This window comes from Rhamphochromis longiceps, linkage group LG18, assembly GCF_057381845.1.
Source record: "Rhamphochromis longiceps isolate RC_006_pf linkage group LG18, R_longiceps_female_GT1.1, whole genome shotgun sequence".
NCBI classification, from domain to species: Eukaryota; Metazoa; Chordata; class Actinopteri; order Cichliformes; family Cichlidae; genus Rhamphochromis; species Rhamphochromis longiceps.
The window spans coordinates 29,200,698-29,221,560 of record NC_140574.1 but is presented as its reverse complement, the minus strand read 5'-3'; the positions used below and the strand labels follow the sequence as shown (position 1 = coordinate 29,221,560).

At 44.0% G+C, this 20,863-nt stretch overlaps 1 protein-coding gene across 2 annotated transcripts; it reads left to right on the top strand.

Moving 5' to 3' along the window:
* Positions 1–1,551: 1,551 nt before the first annotated feature.
* Positions 1,552–20,591, top strand: chd8 (chromodomain helicase DNA binding protein 8). 2 transcript variants are annotated; one of them, XM_085390315.1, is made up of 39 exons: positions 1,552–1,667; positions 2,698–3,782; positions 3,899–4,225; positions 5,583–5,696; positions 5,836–6,338; positions 6,454–6,565; positions 7,035–7,238; positions 7,389–7,457; positions 7,554–7,609; positions 7,743–7,860; positions 7,962–8,045; positions 8,166–8,303; positions 8,952–9,073; positions 9,200–9,443; positions 9,540–9,716; positions 9,976–10,119; positions 10,239–10,337; positions 10,488–10,647; positions 10,964–11,174; positions 11,328–11,523; positions 11,684–11,854; positions 11,984–12,274; positions 12,441–12,661; positions 12,761–12,963; positions 14,190–14,346; positions 14,429–14,518; positions 14,630–14,733; positions 14,845–14,968; positions 15,188–15,263; positions 15,360–15,628; positions 15,869–16,098; positions 16,215–16,889; positions 16,978–17,081; positions 17,164–17,385; positions 17,554–17,649; positions 17,749–17,862; positions 17,969–18,070; positions 18,166–18,270; positions 18,872–20,591. In XM_085390315.1, the coding sequence occupies exons 2-39, from the start codon at positions 2,799–2,801 to the stop codon at positions 19,250–19,252; spliced, it is 7,797 nt and encodes a 2,598-aa protein (XP_085246441.1). In that variant the 5' UTR covers positions 1,552–1,667; positions 2,698–2,798; the 3' UTR covers positions 19,253–20,591. The 2 variants fall into 2 exon arrangements, with proteins under 2 accessions (XP_085246441.1, XP_085246440.1); XM_085390314.1 differs by having other exon boundaries at positions 7,032–7,238.
* The last annotated feature ends 272 nt before the right edge of the window (positions 20,592–20,863 follow it).

The window sequence follows — 20,863 nt, the reverse complement described above, 5'->3', positions numbered from 1 at the left end:
TACCCTACCTAGTGCCATGGCAGCTGTTTGTAAATATAGATCCCACCAGCAGAGCTGGCATTGGCATGGACCGAAGGGACCAGCGTGGGACCCGGTATGAAGTGTGGTGTACGGTGGATGCTCCTTACAGGGCCGCAGACAGATGGAGGCTCTGTCGAACAGGCAGGTTCATCTCTGCAGGGCTGCCGTGGATAAAGTGTGGTGTGCTGTCACATGTAGTCACTTACGCTTCCGTGGTTCATGCCCACCATCTTCCTCTCTCTCTCTCTCTCTCTCTCTCTCTCTCTCTCTCTCTGACTTCCTTTGTCATTTTCATCCTTCTGTTACCAGAATTATACATTTATGAAATTAGGATGATAAGTAAAAAATTCATAAAAATGGAAAAAGCCTAGATATGAATTCACGCTGTCATATTAATGCTCCCAAAGAAGAATATCTTATTAAATTAACCTCAAGTCCTAGGCAGGAAATGATGGCCTTTCTAAATAAATCTCAGAAAACACAATGAAATCTTGCAGTGTTCGCACAAATGTTAAAATGTTTTTCTTTTTTATACTTTACACCTAAGTGCCACTGTACTGATTGGTTCACTCTTCAGCCACGTAGAGTGAGTAACCTCCGTTTTGCCCCGAGCCCCACAAGGACCTGCAAATACAACAAACTTCAAAGCCATTGGCAGTTTATTTACTTCAAGATTTGCTCCACTCAAATACAATTGTATCTGACAGGGTGTGGCATTCCTGTGATCTGACCTCAGAGGGCCCTATGTAGAAATCTAAGTATGAGATTATTTAAGATTAGTTTACACTTATATGGTCTAATTAATTTGTGATTAAGGAAACTGACCAAAAGAAAAAAGAAAACGAAAAAATGAATCTGGGGCAATAAGAGCCCTTTTCTGTCCCAGTGCCCTGAAAACTGCATACATAACAGACTGAAAGCTAGTAATTATATTTTAATATTAGGCCACTAGAGGGCACCAAAGCCTAATTAAAAAACTGAATCGCATATGAAAGCGCCAGACCATTACATTAATACCCAGAGGAAGCTAATATTAATGTTCCAGGTGTACCAGTAACCTTGGGAAATATATAATACGCCCTCGTCGTCTGGTTATATACATCTAGAAACTAATAGACCGATATGACAACAGGTCTTCATTCATTTAATGATGTAGGCTGATTTCTGGGCTATGGCCAGTGTAATAAACCGCTGAAAAAATTGATGGTGTGCCATTCAGAAACAGGTCTTTTGGCCGTGCAGTCCATGAACACTTCAGTTTATTAAAACAATATCTATTTTTTTCCAGCCAGCTCTAAAACTGCTGCGCTTCCTATTTCGAGCATCTACAACAGCGAGACAGCAATGTTGAAGATCACCGAGCCAAACGATCCCAACTAGGCCGCATTTAGTGTTACTTCAACCAAACTATGACTCTCATCCCGCCCGGTAGCGGCAGTACGTCTGATGGACAGCTAGTCGAGCCAATGAAATTGCTGTATGCTGCCGGCTTGGGAGGAGGCTAACCAATGATCGTTTCACGGCACCAGAGGGGCAAGCTTTCTGAGCTTTCTCTGGCAAGAATGTTAGTTCCTGCTCTCTCCTGGCCGTTTCCTGTAATCGTACAGTGTTGTGAGACTCAGAAAGCCATGTGTGTCGACGCAAAGGTAAATTTAGCACCCTGAAATTATTACTGTGAGAGTTGGGGCAGTAGATATGATGGTTATTTTCACGTATTTTTGCCGAAAATAGACGCAGGCCAGCCGAAACAGCAATGCGGCCTAACCTGTGTCTGAACGTTGACGGGCAATGGTTATTGTGGCACGTTGCTTTGGTTTGGTCCGGTTTGTTGACGATATCGAAGGAGTCCGGTGGACTGAATGGTTGATAGTAAATGACTGGAAAGCGAACTGACGGCGAAGAGGACACAGTTCATCGTGTTTTTGAGTCTAAATGTGTTTACGGTGCCACACACGCCTTTGTAACAGGCACATTTTTGTAGCGGTAGAAGCTAATGCTAGCCGACGGTTTTGGGAGAAAGACTGCAATACGACCTGAGAGGAAAGCATCCCGTCTTTCCAGCATCACTCACCTAATCGTATGACTTCACTGCTCGTTATTCTCATTCACTAAATGTTATCCGCGTACTTTCTCTTTATATGTTAACACTTAAGCCGACGAGCACTGTTTTTGTGTGTTTTCAAAGCTTTTAATTTCACTTTGAAAGCGTTTCTGGACGGTGTGGCCACAAGTTGGAGGATGAATTCAAAAACTATACTTTTAATGTTTCGTCTCTAGTTTACAAGCTGCTACATCCTTCTAGCATTATTTTATTTTTTATGCGGCCCATTAACTGTATTAACCGGATAATTTCCACCACAGCCACTAAGATAAATAAAAGCGTGTTTACATAAAGTGATCCTTGTTTTAGTAAACTTCATGTCCTTTTAACCCTTAAGACATTTCCACTGATTATGATCTTCATAGCCACCAGAAAACCATAATCAAAACTACAATGATTACCTTTCTCTGCTTCTCCCTTCCTTAACTTAAGCACTCTTGTACTAACCATTAGAGCTGTCACGTCACAGTTTGATGTACAGGTCTGAGCGACGTTATGCTGTGATAGTGCAGCATTTCTTTGAACAAAGTCAGTAAGAAAATTGTGTCTAACTGTTGTTTCCTTTCCCTTCACAGCTGATTATCTAAAAATTGAGAAGAACTGGACAACAACTATTTAGCTTCCATCTCGGAGTCTTTTTAACATTGTGCCCATCTCCCTGTGTGGAGTGGGCAAGATGGCAGATCCCATTATGGACCTCTTTGAGGACACACCCCTGTTTAACTTGGATGCCCTACCGGACGACTCCTTTTCTCAGGGTTCCTCGGACCCGGTTGAGGAAGCGTTCAAGCTTGCTCTGGGCCAGGTGGATCCAACACCAGAGTCTGAGCCTGCTCCTGAGCTCGCGTCTAACACGAGCCTCTGTATTCCTGTAGAAGCTCCAGCCGTTCCGGATCCAGCCCCTGTTCAAGTCCCCACACAGCAGCCAGTGCAAGTGGCAACTCCTCAGACCATTTCCATAGCTGTAGCGCCTCATGTGACCCCTGCCCCTACTGATACTGTGAATCAGATACAGGCCCAGACCACCATACCAATTGCCAGCAATGCCAGTGGGGCCACCAGTAGCACTGTCCTGTTGAGCTCGCCTCTGACTGTTTCTAGCTCTCCAGCTACAACCACCGCCACCACCCAGCAGCTCACACAGATAACCCACCAGCTTACTCCCCAGCAGTTAGCTGCCATTACACAACAGGCTGGTGGCAAAATCGTCATTCTCAAAGGTCCCCAGGGTCAAGCACAGGTGCTACAGACTTTATCAGGAGCCACGGGTCAGACTGGTGGAAAGGTCATCCGTGTAGTGTCTGGCACACCACTCAAACCTGGCATGTCCATCCTGCAGGGCGGAACAGTATTGAATCAGGCAGGCCCAGGACAAACACAAGTGAAGGTGGGTGGTGCAGGAGTGCAGAGGCTGCTGCAGTCTCCTAATGGACCAGTGAAACAGGTGTTGCTCACGTCCATGCCCCAGCAGGTGCAGCAGACACAAGGCCAGTCAGTTCAAGTGCAGATTCCAGCAACAGCACAGATAACTCAAACCCAGGCTGCCCAGATCCAGGTTCAGGCACAGGGCCAAGTGCAGCTCCAAAACCAAGCTGCTCAGATCCAGGTCCAGGCACAGGGCCAAGTGCAGCTCCAGCCAGCTATGCAGGCCCAGACGCAGGTAAGCAGACCACAAAGTGTCAGCAGGTGACATTTGTTATACCATCAGGATAACTGCTGATTTCATGTTTTTTAATTAGTTCAGTTATAAATGTCCTTCTGCATTTCTCATTCTAGGGTGGAGAAGCAAAACGCATCACCTTGGTTCTTCAGCAGCCATCCCAGGCTGGCTCTGCAACTCAAGCAGGTCAAGCTCTTGCAGCCCAACAGCAGGTCACCCAAGTCCAGCAGGTTCAGACAGCACAAGGAGGCCAACCTCAGCAGACCCAGGCCCCAACTAAACTGGTTCTGGGGCAGCTCCCCGGGGGGAAACTGGTGCTCCAGGGGAGCCAGCTAGCAGCCCTGACCCAGGCACGAGCAGCAGGCCAGGCTGGAGGGCAGCCCAAAGTTCTCACAATTCAGCTACAGGTGCAACAACAGCCCAATCAGCAAGGTGGTGTAAAGGTGAGAAACGAGTGCTGTAGGAGTTGGAGGTCTCGGCTTGTTTAACAGTGTTAATAAGTTACATTGAGTTTTGATGGCATGTTTTTGTCAAAATCATTCAAATTGCTCTTAATTTCTGTTGTTTCAAGTAAGTGGGGCCTTGAAAGTCTTGTTGTTGTTGTTCCCTTGTCAATCATCTTGAATACCGGTCTGCTTTTAATTTCCACCATTCGCAAGTACTATAGTTCTGAAATCTGTGAAAGTTTGCTCCTCCTCAAAGGTGTCACTGTGTAACTAATATTTTAGTTCAACATGTGTGCCAGAGTACACAGTGCTTCAGATGTACAAATGTAATATGAGGTGACATGGCAAAACACCTTGGCTTTGACAACGTCTTTTAGCCAGGACAGATCAGACCAGCTTAATCACCATCTTGGCTCCACTGACCGGTATCAGTTAGTATTCAGAGGTAGTTTCTCTGATCAGCTGAAGAGCATTGATTGTTTTGAAACGCACTTTGTGGTATGTGATGTGGAGGGACTGGCAAGCTTGGAGATAAAGGACGGTGCATTTTAAATATATTGACATTCTCTCCGTGTCTTTGTTACGTGATATTTAATGGCTTCAGGTTGAAAAACCAGCAAATTTAGGTCTTTTAATAGGAATGTTAAGTTTATTATTACTCCAAATAATCAGATTAGACACATGTGTGTCTAATCAATGTGTTCGTCTTTCTGTCAAGTTAATAACAATTTTACATGGTAATTGTGGGGTTTTTATGTTTGGTTTTTTTAAAACCAGTTTAAAGCAACATGACAACAAAATTTTGAAATACCTTTGCTGTGTGTGTGTGTGGGGGGGGGGGGCAGTGTGAACGATAACTACAGTAGCAACCCAACAGGCAAACCATGAAACAGGAAGGACTCATGCTAGTTTATTTCAAGCATTTGAACTTTCACAATAAAACAGTGCAAACTGTCTACTAGTAAACTGATAACATAAAGACATTGTTTATTCATTTTTATTTTTCAGGCGTGTGTGCGTGTATTTATGATGTAGCCCACTCAAAGTCAGTATGGGTGGGAACACCACCTAGTTTAAAGCAAATTTTGGAGTCAGAAGGAAGTCTCATCCATGTGCTACAGGCTGCTTTTACAAGTCGTATGCCATCCAGTTTTAAAAACTTGTTAATACAACTTATTCTCGGAAACTTGCATTTAAAAAAAAAAATAAATTTCTTGTTAATTTTTAGGAAGTCCCTCAGACAAGGCTTGTTATGGGTTTTTTTTTTTTTTTTTTTTTTTAAACTAATACTTTTTTTTTTTTTTTTATCAATCTGATCAATCTGTAACTTGATGTGTCTCTTTCATGTGTGCAGTACCAGCTGGTTTCAGGAGCTGGGAATACCGGCAGCCCTCAGGTGTTGCAAATATCCCAAGGCCAAGGAGGGCAGCGAGTGGCAGTACCACTCAAAATGCTTCTGCAGCCACAGGTAGACCTCTAATCTGCAGATTTTATTTATTCTCTACATTAGAGTGGGGCTTTTAATGTGAACTGAGAGAAATTACAGGGAAGAATGTATTGTAATTTTGTAAAAATGTTATGTATTTTTAACCTTCTCTTTAACTCAGACAAGCGCAGCCTCGTCGGCTGGCGGCACCGTCTCTGTTGTGAAGGTCATCAACACTTCAGCAGCAGGACCGTCTTCTACAACTACCACTCCATCCCAGGCCATCCGCATTACCAAGGCGCCCGGAGAGCCTGCCTCTGTGCGGCGAGTGGAGATTCTCTGCAAGCAAGAGAAAGCTAACCGTATAGTGGCTGAGGCTATAGCTCGGGCCAAAGCTCGTGGTGAGAAGAACCTACCCAGAGTCCTTAACCAGGATGAGCTTCCAGCTACGCAGTCTTCCCCAGAAATGGGGGGTACTGTGACGGTGGTGTCTAGTGCTAAGAAGAAAACCAGCGGTGGAGGAAGTAAGAAGAAAAGCCCTGTATCTGGAGGAACGGCACCCAAAACCGCAGGAGGGCCTGACAAAAAGGGAAAAGTCAAGGCACCAGGAGGAACAACTATAGTGGCAGGAGGCACAGTAATACCCAGTGCTGCGAACAAGAGCAAAAGCAAAGCTAAGGCGAAGTAAGCAAATGAAGATGTCTCATTTAAATGCACAGCTTATTTCTGTACATTTAGAAATGCAGCTTTGAAGAAAACCATATTTAACCCCCCCCCCCCCCCCCCCCCCACTCTACAGTACTATCACTCTAGTTGGAGCAAAGAAAAGAAAGAGAAACGCGTCCTCAGACCACTCTGACGGGGAGTTGAGTCCTGCGTCACCTGCTGCGCTGGAGGATGACATGATTACGGTACAAGCACATGCATGCTCATAAAATCATACAAGTAGACGCAACAAATAGTGTTGAGCCATCCTTTCTTTTCTTTTTTTGCCCCACTGTGAACACTTCATAATCGTACTGTTTGTTGGTAGCAATTGTTGACAGTACATTGCCCTGATTTGATGTCTTTGTGATAATAATTGCGACATAAAATAAACAGAAGATTAAGAGTATGTGGAGTACTTCCACAGTAAAGACTTGTCCTAATAAAACCACCTGGTAGTTGCAGATGAGTAGCCTCCCTTCCTGTCTCAGGTGGTTGACACACATCCAGTTATGTGCTGGGACGTCCCAGTTATGAACCGATTTGGAAAAAGGGGGCATATAAGTCAAGATACCACAGAAATATAATGAATTCTAAATAAAAACTGTCTAATAACACTCAGCTCCTGCTGCACAGAATACACACGTTTAAATTGCGCCCCTCTCTCCTCAGAAGAGACGCTCCAATCGTGTGGTGAAGAGAAAGAAGTACACTGAGGATCTAGATATCAAGATAACGGATGATGAGGACGAGCAGGAAGACGTAGATGTTACTACAACCGCGGCAGCTGTGGCTTCCATCAGCAGTGGGGCACCAGTGCAGCTCAAACAGGAAGTGGAGCTGGATGGTGATGGATTGCCCAGTATGCAGTTCTTTGTGGTGAGTGTGGAACAATATCATTTCTTCTTATTGTCACGATGAGACGGATGCTGGTTGTGTGTATTTGGGGGTGTTTGTTTTTATTCACATTTATGTGTGGCTATTTGTGATGTTTGTAGTGTGAGTTTTTGACACGTGTTTATTTTACAGGAAAACCCAAGTGAAGAAGATGCTGCCATTGTAGACAAAATTCTCTCCATGAGATTAACCAAGAAGGAAGTACGTTCACTTAATTAATTATAATTACTAAATTACTTAATATAGTTTAAGTTGTTGCGGGCGTAATGGCTTCAAATTTGCTCTTTTGTTTTTAAGGTGTTTCCAGGCCAGTATACAAATATAGAAGAATTCTTTGTGAAATACAAAAACTAGTAAGTTGCAGTGTCTCTCTGAGCATCTTTGACTCTGGCACGTGACACCTTTTTTTTTTTTTTTTTTTTTTTATTGTTTGAGGGGATGGGTGAGTGAGTAAAAATGAGTACAACTGCACACTCTTGTTTTCAGTTCATACTTGCACTGCGAGTGGGCCACTTTGGAGCAGCTGGAGAAAGACAAGAGGATCCATCAAAAGATTAAGAGGTTCAAGACCAAGCAAGCTCAGATGAGGCACTTGTTCCAGGAGGTGAGCGGGAAGCACACGCTGAAACCTGTCAGCTTGGGTGTATCTCAGTTAGATGCACTTATCCTTATGCTGTCTGTGGCTAATGCTATTGTTTTCTTTAGGACGAGGAGCCTTTTAATCCAGACTACGTGGAGGTGGACAGGATCCTGGATGTGTCCCACAGTGTGGACAAGGACAACGGCGAGGTGATAGATGAGGCATTAACCTTTGGCTATGTGGCCTAATTTTGGACATGGTTCTTTTGACCTCCCTTTGCAAAATTGCAAATTGCTTGTGTTAATTCCCATTCTCTCTCGTCCTGTCAGCCTGTTATCTACTACTTGGTGAAGTGGTGCTCTCTGCCATATGAAGATGCTACTTGGGAGCTGAAGGAGGATGTGGACGAAGGCAAGGTTGAAGAATTCAGCAAGATCCAAAACAGACAACCTCGCCTTAAGAGAGCGGTGAGCAGTCATGTAAAAGATATAGTAATGTATCTGTGTGTATTTATGTTGTGACGTCTGATAGTACAACCCTGTATTCTTTTCAACACAACATTACAGTGATGACCAAAGCCACTGATGTGAAATTGTCAGGCCATAAGTCCAGAAATACTATTGGTGACTGTAAATTTGGAAGAGCACGTGATTGTGAAGACGCTGGCTTGGATGAAGATGTGTATCCAGCATCCGTGTTTTAGAATCCCAAACTACAGTTAAATTAAACAATGGTGGGAGGAAGCTGTAACTTTAAGTTTGTCCCTGTGTTTCTCTGTTAAATGTTTAACGTAAACAGTTTAGAGAGACACTTTGTGTGTAACAGAAACAAACTGACACAACCCCCAGTGCACAAATCAAACATGTTCAGTGCAGGTTACCATTCACTGTGAACCAAACTTTAGAAAATCCCCAGTTGTTCCAACAGGACTAATCTGCTCTGCATCAAGATGCAGAAATGCTTCTTTGAGTTTCTTTCTTTCTTTCTTTCTTTTTTTTTTACTTTTGTCTCCTTCCTTCCTTCAAAACTTGGCTTAATGGAAAAAATGAGAACTTACGTAAGGGAACAACGATGTTTCTTGTGAGTTTTTCATCTATTTTTTCTCTTCTATTTAGGCACGGCCTCCTGCTAGTTCTTGGAAAAAGTTGGAGGAGACCAGAGAGTACAAGAATGGTAACACACTCAGAGAGTACCAGCTGGAAGGAGTCAACTGGCTGCTCTTTAACTGGTACAACAGGTATTTATCCCACACACTCTCTTGCTTAACACCATGGTCAGAAACATATTTTAACCTTCAAACTAGTTTCAGACAGTGTGAACATACCACTGCACTTTGCACTCAAATGATGTTTCTTTATTTTAGGCAGAACTGTATCCTGGCAGATGAGATGGGTCTGGGGAAGACCATCCAGTCTATTGCACTCCTATCTGAGGTTTATGCTGCTGGTGTCCAGGGCCCCTTTCTGGTCATTGCTCCCCTCTCCACCATCACCAACTGGGAGCGGGAGTTCTCTACGTGGACCAACATGAATGCCATCGTCTATCACGGCAGCCTGGCCAGCCGACAGATGATACAGCAGTATGAGATGTACTGCAAAGATGAGAAGGTAAAGTTATTGGTTATGATCGCCAGCGATTTGTTTTGTGTGTTTTTTGTAATGTGTTCATCACATGTATAATGAAAATCATGATTTTGTGTGCAGGAGCATTTAATCCCGGGTGCGTACAAGTTCGATGCTCTCATCACAACCTTTGAGATGGTGCTATCTGACTGCCCCGAGTTGAGGGAGATCGCCTGGCGTTGCGTCATCATTGACGAGGCTCACCGTCTCAAAAATCGTAATTGCAAGCTTTTGGATAGCTTAAAGATGCTGGACCTGGTGAGTGGACCACAGCTAATGTTGCTGAATAACAGGAATACTGACATAATGGTGTCCAGCACAGTTTTAATTGAATTAAAATTGTTTTCATTTACACAGAAGTGCACCCCAAATGGTTTTAAAAAACTTTCAGACTTCAGCTAATCCGTTTTTTGGGATCTTGTTCCTTCTGCATCGTCCCTGATTTATCGCCACACGGTTTTACACTCGCCCTTCTTTTTTCTTCCATCTCACAATTTGTGTCTTGTGGTTCTTTCAGGAACACAAAGTGTTGTTGACTGGCACTCCCCTCCAGAACACTGTGGAGGAGCTCTTTAGTCTGCTTCATTTCCTGGAGCCTGCCCAGTTCCCCTCTGAAACTGAATTTCTCAGAGACTTTGGAGACTTGAAAACAGAGGAACAGGTGCGACATGCCTAAATATTGGCGTTAGCATCGATAACCTTATTCTGTTTGTCGTCGTTACATATACGCATCGGCTCCCTTGCCCGCTATTGAGCTGATTATTTGTTTTGGTCCTTTAGGTTCAGAAGCTACAAGCAATCTTGAAACCCATGATGCTTCGAAGGCTCAAGGAGGATGTAGAGAAGAACTTGGCACCCAAACAGGAGACCATCATTGAGGTTAGATGGAATAAAATCTTAATGCAAGACCTTTTCTTTTCACCAAAAAAAAGAAAGAAAAAAAACCAAGGATCTCAATTGATGATTGCCATAACATCACTGGTGAGCTTAAAGGGAGAAAAAACATAACGTGCAATTGTTTCCTCTCAGGTTGAGCTGACAGATATCCAGAAGAAGTACTACCGGGCCATTCTGGAGAGAAACTTCAGTTTCCTCAGTTTAGGAGCAAGCAGTAACAGCAATGTCCCCAACCTGCTCAACACTATGATGGAGCTCCGCAAGTGCTGCAACCACCCCTACCTCATCAATGGTATTACATGACTCTTAACGAGTTTTTTTTTTTTTTTTTTTTTTTTTTTCCCCCTCTAGTTGAGACAGCTTATTTATCAGAGTTCACCCTCTGGCATTGATAAACAACATTAGGTCGAAGTTTTTTTTAGCTCTTTGTACCTTTGGTACACTCAGGCTCACAGACCTAAACTGTGCCATGTAGTTCATATAATCATTTGATATTTGGCAGATGTTATTAACATGTGATGTTTCTAAAATACAGCGGCAGCACTGCAGGTTTTGCCAGCAGGTATCATATTTATTTAAAACCAATATGTTCTCGTTGTTATGTTCAGGTGCGGAGGAGAAGATCGTAGCAGAGTTGCGGGAGGTGTATGACCCCCTGGCCCCTGACTTCCATTTGCAGGCTCTGATTCGGTCGGCTGGAAAGCTGGTGCTACTGGACAAGCTGCTGCCTCGCCTCAAGGCTGGTGGCCACAAAGTGCTCATCTTCTCCCAGATGGTGCGCTGCTTAGACATTCTGGAGGACTACCTCATCAACAAGAGGTATGATGACCGCAGTGTATATGTTGCAGTTTTTCTAAAATGATAAATAAATGTCAAATGATGCTAAGTCAGCGATCATTAAAAATCTTTTTGAAATATTTGTTAGTGCTTGCAGAATGCTGTGTGGTAGGTTAATGTAACTTGCTTTTACAGATACCTTTATGAGCGAATTGATGGTAGAGTGCGTGGGAACTTGCGACAGGCTGCCATCGATCGTTTCAGCAAACCTGACTCAGACCGCTTTGTCTTCCTGCTGTGTACCCGCGCTGGTGGCTTGGGTATTAACCTAACTGCTGCTGACACTTGTGTTATATTTGACTCTGACTGGAACCCTCAAAATGACCTGCAGGTACAAGACATAAAGTGGCATGAATATAACCAAAAGATCAAACAATCTTAAAATATTTGGTTCAAACTTTGTACTTTCTCCTCATTTTGTGCAAGTTCTGCTCTCTTGACCCCTTTGTTTGTGTTGTTTTTTTAATTTGTTTTTTAAATGGCTATTTTAGGCCCAAGCCCGATGTCATCGTATTGGCCAGTCAAAGGCTGTCAAGGTCTACCGACTCATCACTAGAAATTCCTATGAGCGGGAGATGCTTGATAAAGCAAGTCTGAAGCTAGGCCTAGACCGTGCAGTCCTGCAAAGCATGAGTGGCAACAAAGACAGCAACGTCAATGGGGTAAGAAAAGTCACAGACTCAGACTGCCGTGCCACATTATTGATCAGTTGTAGTATATTTTTGTTTGTTTCAAAACTAGCCTTTTGAAATCCAGTCTGGGTAATTTGTAAATTCGATGCCTTTCGACAGATCCAGCAGTTCTCCAAGAAGGAGATAGAAGATCTGCTTAGGAAGGGGGCTTATGCTGCCATCATGGATGAGAACGACGAGGGTAGTCGGTTCTGTGAGGAAGATATTGACCAGATCCTTCAGCGAAGAGCCACTACCATCACCATTGAGAGCGAGGGAAAAGGTTCCACTTTCTCCAAAGCCAGCTTTGTGGCCTCTGAGAACCGTACTGACATCGCCCTCGATGACCCTGAGTTCTGGCAGAAGTGGGCCAAGAAAGCAGACATAGACATGGACACAATCAATAGGAAGGTAAAGCTATGCTGTTTAATTTTTTTGGTAAAGAAATTCATATGAGAATTGTAGAGCTAAATGGTGTCAACTTGTATTAGATTTATTTAAAAGCACCTATCCTCTCATACACCAAGTTTGAGTTGTTTATTGTGTTCATCTTAATATAACGTGTTTCTCTTCACAGAACACTCTTGTGATCGACACTCCAAGAGTTCGTAAGCAGACCCGTCAGTTCTCCAGTCTACGAGGTGAAGGTGGAGACCTGTCCGATCTAGACAGTGATGAAGAGTACCCACCGTCCAATTCCAGACACTCGCGTGCTTCTCGGCGGTCTGACCGCCACAGCGGAGGTGGTTACGGCCGCACTGACTGTTTCCGGGTGGAGAAACACCTTCTCGTCTATGGGTGCGAAGAGTGCATTTCCTGTATAAATATATATTTTTTTCTTTTTAATGGGGTTTTGTCCTTTATTTTCACTCTTTTACCTGTGTTCGTCTTTTTTAGTTGGGGTCGCTGGAGGGACATCTTATCCCATGCCAGGTGTAAGCGGCGTCTGAGCGAGCGTGATGTGGAGACGATCTGTCGCGTTATTCTGGTCTTCTGTCTGCTTCACTATCGTGGAGACGAGAACATCAAGAGTTTCATCTGGGAGCTCATCACGCCGCCAGAGAATGGGCGTGAACCACAAACGCTACTCAACCACTCGGGTATGGAGCTGCACTTAGCATTCCCATTTATCCCTCATACAGTTAGGTGCATATATATTTGACCACTGACACAGGTTTTGTTTTTGTTTTTTACCCATTTATTGAAACATATTCCAGTTATAGTATATAATAGACATAATGTGTAGACTCAACTTTCATTTGAGGATATCCACAAGGGTTTAGGAGTTTAGCTCCTTAACATGCGCCCTCTTTTTAAAGGGACAAAAAGTCATTGGACAATTGACTCAAAGACTGTTTCATGAGCAGGTTTGGGCAACTCCTTCATTAAATCATTATCAATAAAAGGCCTGGAGTTGATTTGAGGCGTGGCGCTTGCATTTGGAAGATTTTGCTGTGAACAGACAACATGAAGTCAAAGAAGCTCTCCGTGCAGGAGAAATGAACTATCCTAAAGCTGCTGGGGAAAAAAAAACATCAGAGACGTTGATACAATATTACAAATGGAAGATTCTACAGTTTAGTACATCCTGAGAGAGAAAGAAGGCGCTGGTGTAGCTGAATGAATTCTGAGGTGTTCAAAGACTTACTGTCCGCTCAAATCCAGCTAAATGCTGTCAAATTAATTGTGTGGTACTTTATAATATAAGTGGGCAATTACCCAAAACATACAGCCAAAGTAACCCAGGAGTTTATTTAAGCAAAGAAGTGGAATATTCTCGAATGTACAAGTCACTCACCTGGCCTCAACCCAATTGAACATGCATTTCACTTGCTGAAGACTGAACTTGAGACAGAAAGCAAACAAACAGCAACTGAAAGCTGCTTCAGTAAAGGCCTGGTGGAGTATTAAAAAAGAGGAAACCCAGCATCTGGTCATGTCCATGAGTTCAGGACTTCAGGCTGTCATTGCCAACAAAGCGTTTCAACCAATTATTAGAAATGAACATTTTATTTGCAATTATTTAATTTGCCCATTACTTTTTACTGAAATGAAGGGATTGTGTTATTAAAAAAATGCTTTAGCTCCTCACATTTTTATGCAATCTTTTTGTTCACTGAATTAAAGCTAAACTACAACTCAGAAGCACTTCACCTGAATCTGAGTCGTTTCATCATTGTTGTAATGAACAGAACCAAATTTAGAACAAAGTTCTCTGTATAAAATATTTATGGACCTAACTGTGGTTCCTAGCTTGTTAAAGAGCAAATCTGTTAATCTGTGTAAAAGCTGAATAGCAGTATTTATTCTTTTTTTGTGTGTCTAGGCCTTTCTATTCCTGTCCCTAGAGGCAGAAAGGGCAAGAGGGTAAAAGCCCAGAGTACATTTGATGTACAGAAGGTGGAGTGGATCCGCAAGTACAACCCTGATACCCTGCTGCTTGACGACAGCTACCGCAAGCACCTCAAGCATCAGTGCAACAAGTTAGTGAACCAGTCAGCTGTGTGTATGTATATTTGTATAGATTATTCACCATGGATATAAACCTCTATTCTCCCATGTCAGGGTGTTGCTGAGGGTGCGTATGCTATACTACCTGAAACAGGAAGTTATTGGTGAACATTCTGATTCTGTCCTGAAAGGAGCTGATATCAGGTATCTAATATATATATATATATATATATATATATATATATAGACAAGTGCGCACACAAACAGCAGCCAGTCCTGGCCATATATCATACATTGTTTTCTTTTTCTTCACAGGGATGTTGATATCTGGATGCCTGAGATGGAGCAGCAAGAGGTGCCCGCAGGATGGTGGGACTCTGACGCAGACCGCTCACTGCTGGCTGGTGTATTCAAGCACGGTGGGTTCAGTGTGAGGATCTTATTGTGGTTTAAAGACAGGCTCAGTTCTTGCTCTGTGTTGGTGGTCAAAGATTTAGCGTTTAACAGCCTCGACTTTTCCCTGCTCTTAGGTTATGAGATGTACACGACCATGCGCGCTGATCCTTGCCTCTGCTTCCTGGAGAGAGTCGGCCGGCCTGATGACAAGGCCATTGATGCCGAGCAGCACACTGGTGATGCTGAACTGGGAGACGAGTGAGTGTCGTTGGCAAACTGGGCCGATTTTAGAAGTTATTTGCTTATAGATTTGTAGCAGATTTTCAAATTAACTGTGAGCTTTTACAGTTTCACATTTCTGTCAGTTTTGAAAGTTTCAAATGTCTGTGTTTAAGTTAAATTAGATTACTGCATAATTGCATTGTTTACTTTTTCCTTCTATCTTTTTGTTTTTTTGTTTTTTTTTTTTAAATGCAGGGGTGACTATGATAAGTACTCAGAAGACCCAGAATTTAAGCCTGCATCAAGACACACCAAAGATCTTTTTGAGGAGGTACATATCAGACCCATCACATTTGGATGTGGCAGCACTGTTCTAATGTCATAGATTTGGATGATAGCACTAACAAATTTTTATTTTGTCCTCCAGTCCATGAATGTGGACGAGGAGATTTCTGTGGAAGATAAGGCACCTCCACCAGTGATCATAGAAAATTCAGCTAGCCATAGCGGTGTCTGCGAATGGCCCTCAAGCTCATCGCTCACAGCACGGCTGCGGCGGTTGATCACAGCTTACCAGCGCAGCTACAGACAAGAGCAGCTGAAGATTGAAGCCGAAGCGAAGGGTGACCGCAGGCGCAGGCGGTGCGAACAGGCCAGCAAGCTGAAGGAGATTGCACGGCAGGAGCGACAGCAAAGGTATACTTCTGCTATATTACTGTCTCAACACACAGTAGTAAAAGCTTTAATCCCACCAAATCACTATTTTGTAAATCTTGCTTAAGATTTTGGAAATATTACCTTTTACAGGTGAAATGCTGAGTTACCATGTCACATTATAAACACGTAAAGAGATTTAAGTATTTTCCATTTTAGTTCAGAATCAGTTATACAAAATACCGTCCTCATTCTGACCCCTTTCTCTTCTGTTTCTTCCAGGTGGACACGTAGGGAAGAATGTGATTTCTACCGCGTGGTGTCAACTTTCGGTGTGGAGAAGATCAAAAAGGAGCCCGGTCTTCCTGAAGGAGGAGAGCCAGAATTTGACTGGACCCGTTTCCGTACTTTTGCCCGTCTAGATAAAAAAACCGATGAGAGCCTCAGTCGATACTTCCGTTCCTTTGTCGCCATGTGCCGGAGGGTGTGCCACCTGCGTCCAGGCCGTGAAGGTAATTACTAATTGATTGATGCTTGGCTTCTTCCCCCCCCCCCCCCCGTATGTTGTAGTCAGTGTCCTACCATATCTACCACATGATTTAACATATTTCACGCTCACCTTATTCAGATCCAGCAGAGGTTACCCAGACTGTGGCTCCCATCACTGAAGAACGTGCTTCCCGTACTCTTTACCGTATCAGCCTCCTGCGTCGCCTTCGTGAGCGAGTCCTCCCCCACCCCTGCCTGGAGGAACGTCTCGCTCTGGCTCCATCCACCTCCGAGCTCCCTGCTTGGTGGAATATTCCAGAGCACGATCGCCAGCTAATGCTGGGCGCATCACTGCACGGCGTCAGCCGCACTGAGCTCTCCATCTTCGCAGACCCACAGTTCACTTTCAGCCAGGCCCGTGATGAGTTCATCCAGAACCAGCAGGCCCCACCTCCTCCACCTCCCCCTCCACCTCCACCACCCCAGGCACCACCCATCATGACACTCAGCCAGCCCAAGACTGAGGAGCACATGCTTGGGGTGAAAGAGGAGGGAACCGATGAGAATATTGGGTTGCTCGCAGGTGAAATCGCCGCTGGATTGCAGAGTACGCCCTTGAGTCACCATGACGGCAAAATGCGAGGTCAGGGCTGGAGCTTCAAGAGGAGCAAGGTGCGGGGAGAGAAAACGGAAGGGGGAAGGAAGGGGGAGGGAGCGTCTGACTCGGATTCAGACTCTGATTCGGGCTCGTCGTCCTCAGATCGATCGAGTAGCAGCGATGATAGTGGAGAGAGTGAGGCGGAGGTAGAAGGAGGTGAGCTGGTAGTTAAAAGAAAAAATGCTGAGTGGGGCGGGAGATAGAAATGACCTGTGTGCTAAGTTACTCTTTTCAATCTATACAGGAATGAAGGTGTGCGATGTGGATGAAGATAATAGTTTACTCTCCATGACTACGTCTCAGGATGGCATTCCTCCTCCTGATCCCCTCAGAGTTGACTGGCCCAAGGTAATTTATGCCCGCTTAATCCATACATGTGTGGGGTTTTGTCACGGTAAAAGACTCACTCATGGGATTATTTTTGTTTCAGGACCGTGTGTTGATCAACCGCCTGGACAGTTTGTGCACCCTCGTGCTGACCGGTCAGTGGCCCTCGGGCCGGCGTTACGTGTCTGAAGCTCAGCTCAACCCGAACTCTGAGCTGGTGGGAGATGAGATGGCTTACACACGGGTGATGCGTAAACCCCCCATCATGCCTGCCGTCCCAGGGGCAGATGGAGAAGATGGCGAATTTACTGTAAAACTCCTCAAGGTGAGAATAAGGTTGAGACATTAGAATTGTTGTAGGGATACACCGGCAAATTCTGTTCAGCTTACCTGAAGCAGTCTGTTGACTGTTAATGCAAGTTGCTAAAATATTGTTGACTGTGATGTGTAGTCTGTGTTTAAAAATACAAACCACCTCCTCTCACTCTGCCAGGAGGAGGGCCTGAAGCTCACATTCTCCAAGCAGGCCTTGATGCCCAATGGGTCAGGAGGAGAAGCCAGTGGCCGGAAGAAGCGCAAGGACCAAGAGGTACAAGAGTCAGGTTTACATGTTCCTCTGCAACAGAAACCAAGCAGTGTTTGATATCACTTCATAATCTTATCATCATATCTCTTCCTTTCTTTTTAGTTTTCTGACATGGATGGACTCCACGATCCGTTGGAGCGGATGCCTCGTCGCAGGGACCCGCCCACGTGGCTGAAGGAAAACCCAGATTATGAAGTGGAGGGAGACATGCTGGAGGTAAATTCATGACTCTTATTCATGTCCTGGTTCATAAACAAACCCTGGTGACAGTTTGTGGCGAAACGGGTACGGGACTATGCTTCATCATATCTTGTTTCTTCAGCTTCTTGTGAACCGGAGCAAGAGGAAGAGAAGGAGGAGGGCAGATAAAGCCATCACAGGCAATGAGAAGGTCAAACTCATCAACATGAGGACAGGGAAGAAGGTGGGGCGCAGTTGCACACAAGCGTAGACTGGTGATGTTTACGTTTAGGCTTTATGATGCCCCTCGCTAACAAGCATGCAAATGTTTCTCTGTAGGTTGGAGCTGCTTTCTGTCCAATGTTGCAAGAACTGAGAGAATATCTGGAGGAGAATCCCGACAACGCTGTAGCACCGGAGTGGTCCGAAACTGTTCGGAATTCTGTATGTATTAAAGATGCTATAATTTTACATGACTCTTGTGATTAGATTACATCTTTATTGATAATTCTAATACTTCATTGGGTCGACGTCATTATTAATTATTCATAACAAAGTAGGGCGCAATTGTGACGCTGCAATTGCAAAGAGGCACCAATGGAGGTGGAAAGCTCTGTGCTCATTGTGCCAATTTATGAAGATGAATTCAGTCATTTTGTTAGAGTAATAACAAATGTAACCTATGAAGAGCACTGCAAATGAGCAAACCAGAGAGTGCGAGTCATCTACTAGCATCACAGGCACAGCTTGTCGGAAATAAAGCAGTCTAAGGCTAAAGCATGCACATTTGATTTTGCTGACCACCTTCAGGACAAAGCCAAAGCTTTTGCACCACACTCGCAGCGGTGCTGTGCTTAAAATGATGCTATAATTAAGCACAAATGACGGCGTCAGATGATGACCCAGATGGCAGTAAATTGCCTCTCACAACAGTTGTATGATAAATTTCAATGAATCAGATAATTTTTCACTCTGATTTTTGTGCCGACTCGATGAATTATTCATATTAATTCAGATAATATTGATTCTTTGCTTTTTCTCACAGGGCTTTCTGCCGGAGACCCTGTTCCACCGACTGCTAACGGAGCACTCGGAGATCCCGAAGAAAAGCCGTCGCCGTCATCATCACCACCATCACCACCACCACCACCACCACCATCACCACACTCCAGAGCCTACCCCCGAAGACCCCAACCTGGACGGAGTTGAAGAGGAGACTCTGGTGTCAGATGGAGCCTACATGATGGACGAGGAGGACCTGGAGTCCTCTCATCACTTCCTCACCAGTCCAGACTTTGATGTTAAAATGGAAGGAGGAGACAGCCTTTCACAGGGGGACTATGACAGCTCGGATCAGGAAGCGCTATTGGACGATGTTATCATAGCACAGAAAGACTCTGACTCCTCATCAAGCTCAGAGGATTGACTGAACCCTCCTCTCCAAACACATCTGACTTAGTCCCCTTTTCCAAAACAAATCATGTTATTCCTAATCATTTATTTTTATCATTATGTATCAAATTATGGATGAATTTGTTTCAGGGTTTATTTGTTGCTACATCTTTTCATTTGTTTTACATAGGATTTTTTTTTTCCATGTGAGGAGCAGATTTGCACCCTTCAATTTATTTTTTGTTTGTTTGGGTTTTTTTCCCCCCCTCACAATCGTGTCCGGTCCTTATTCTCCTCAATCTTCCTCTCTAACCTCTGATAAAACGGCAAAAAGCTGAGCTTTCTTACCTGTCAACTGGTCCTTGTCCTCTACTTCCTTCTAAAACCTACGAATTCCCATCACATTCCCAGCCGTGACCAAAAGGGGACCCCTGCTGTACAGATACACTTTTCTTATCTAAGAACCTCAAAGCTGGTCCTCTAGCGCTACATGAAACTGGACGTGTACTGAGCAGAGCCAGATCCCACAATCTCCCCTGGGTCTCGTTCTGTCCAAACGAGTCTGTGAACTTTAAAGGGGATCCAGTTTATGGATGTACTGTTAGTGTTTTCACTCTATGGGAGGGTTAGGGGTAGAGAGGGAGGGAGGGAGAGGGGAAAGTGGCGTTATTAGTTACTGAAACGTAATAGGAGGATGGGTGTATTGTACAATGTAGAGCTGGTCAATTGTGTACTATGGTGCAAAGATGACGGCATTGAGTTACTATTCTTGTTTCATGACCTGACTGTATCTGTGATATGAATAACAGCAATCTACAGTGAAAGCACGTTTGTGTGTGTTATTGCGATTTCCACTCAGCTGAAGCAATAAGGAAGTTTGCTGTCTGTACACATAATGTCCTCCTGTTTAATAGTCATGCCCTGATTACAGCAGACGATGATGTATAAGAGCTCCAATTATTCCCGTTTCCCCTGAACCGAGATATGTTATGTAGTTATTAAGCTATATTGGAAACTAAAGTAGTATTTATTGTGAAGTTTACTCTGTCTCGAGGCTAAATGTGTGAAAATAATGATGTAACACGGATGTGCAAACACTATATTTGGTGCAACTTGAGCTTAGTGTGTTTTTAGGATACAGGTGTTCCTGAGGATTGGGCTGCGATTAAGGTTTACATAACAGAGCAGCGTGAGGAAATCCTTAAGTTGGGACAGGAAGCCTGAGAAATAACTCGGATTTGATAAAATTGGTTCATTAAAATCCTTCGCTAAAAGGGGAATAATTGCATTCAGTAAATGCTGATAGTGGTGGAAAGAGAGATTAATGGTTAAGTTGGGGTTTTTTTTTTTGGTCCCCGTAGCGTGATCGTACATACTATTCACTGGTGGAAGGGAAAAGAGTCGATACAGCGTGGTATCGTAATATTGTATCAATACATTAATGTTTTGTAAAATACATTAAAATACTCTGGGAACATTACAAACGAGGCCTCATGTCGCCTGATCGGATGCAACGTTTATGCAAACGGTCACAGTGTGACTTGCACTGGCTACTGTCACACTCAGATTGTTAAAGGATTGCACATAATTACTGTTTGATTTGATAAATGCAGACTGATTGCCAACGTGTTGCCATCAGTCTGAA

Excerpts from the sequence above, each read along its gene's own strand:
- chd8 (XM_085390314.1), top strand. The coding sequence starts at position 2,799 with ATGGCAGATCCCATTATGGACCTCTTTGAGGACACACCCCTGTTTAAC. Across the intron at positions 7,458-7,553 it reads TGAGATTAACCAAGAAGGAA|GTGTTTCCAGGCCAGTATAC; the intron begins GTACGTTCACTT and ends TTTGTTTTTAAG. Across the intron at positions 15,629-15,868 it reads CGGCAGGAGCGACAGCAAAG|GTGGACACGTAGGGAAGAAT; the intron begins GTATACTTCTGC and ends TGTTTCTTCCAG.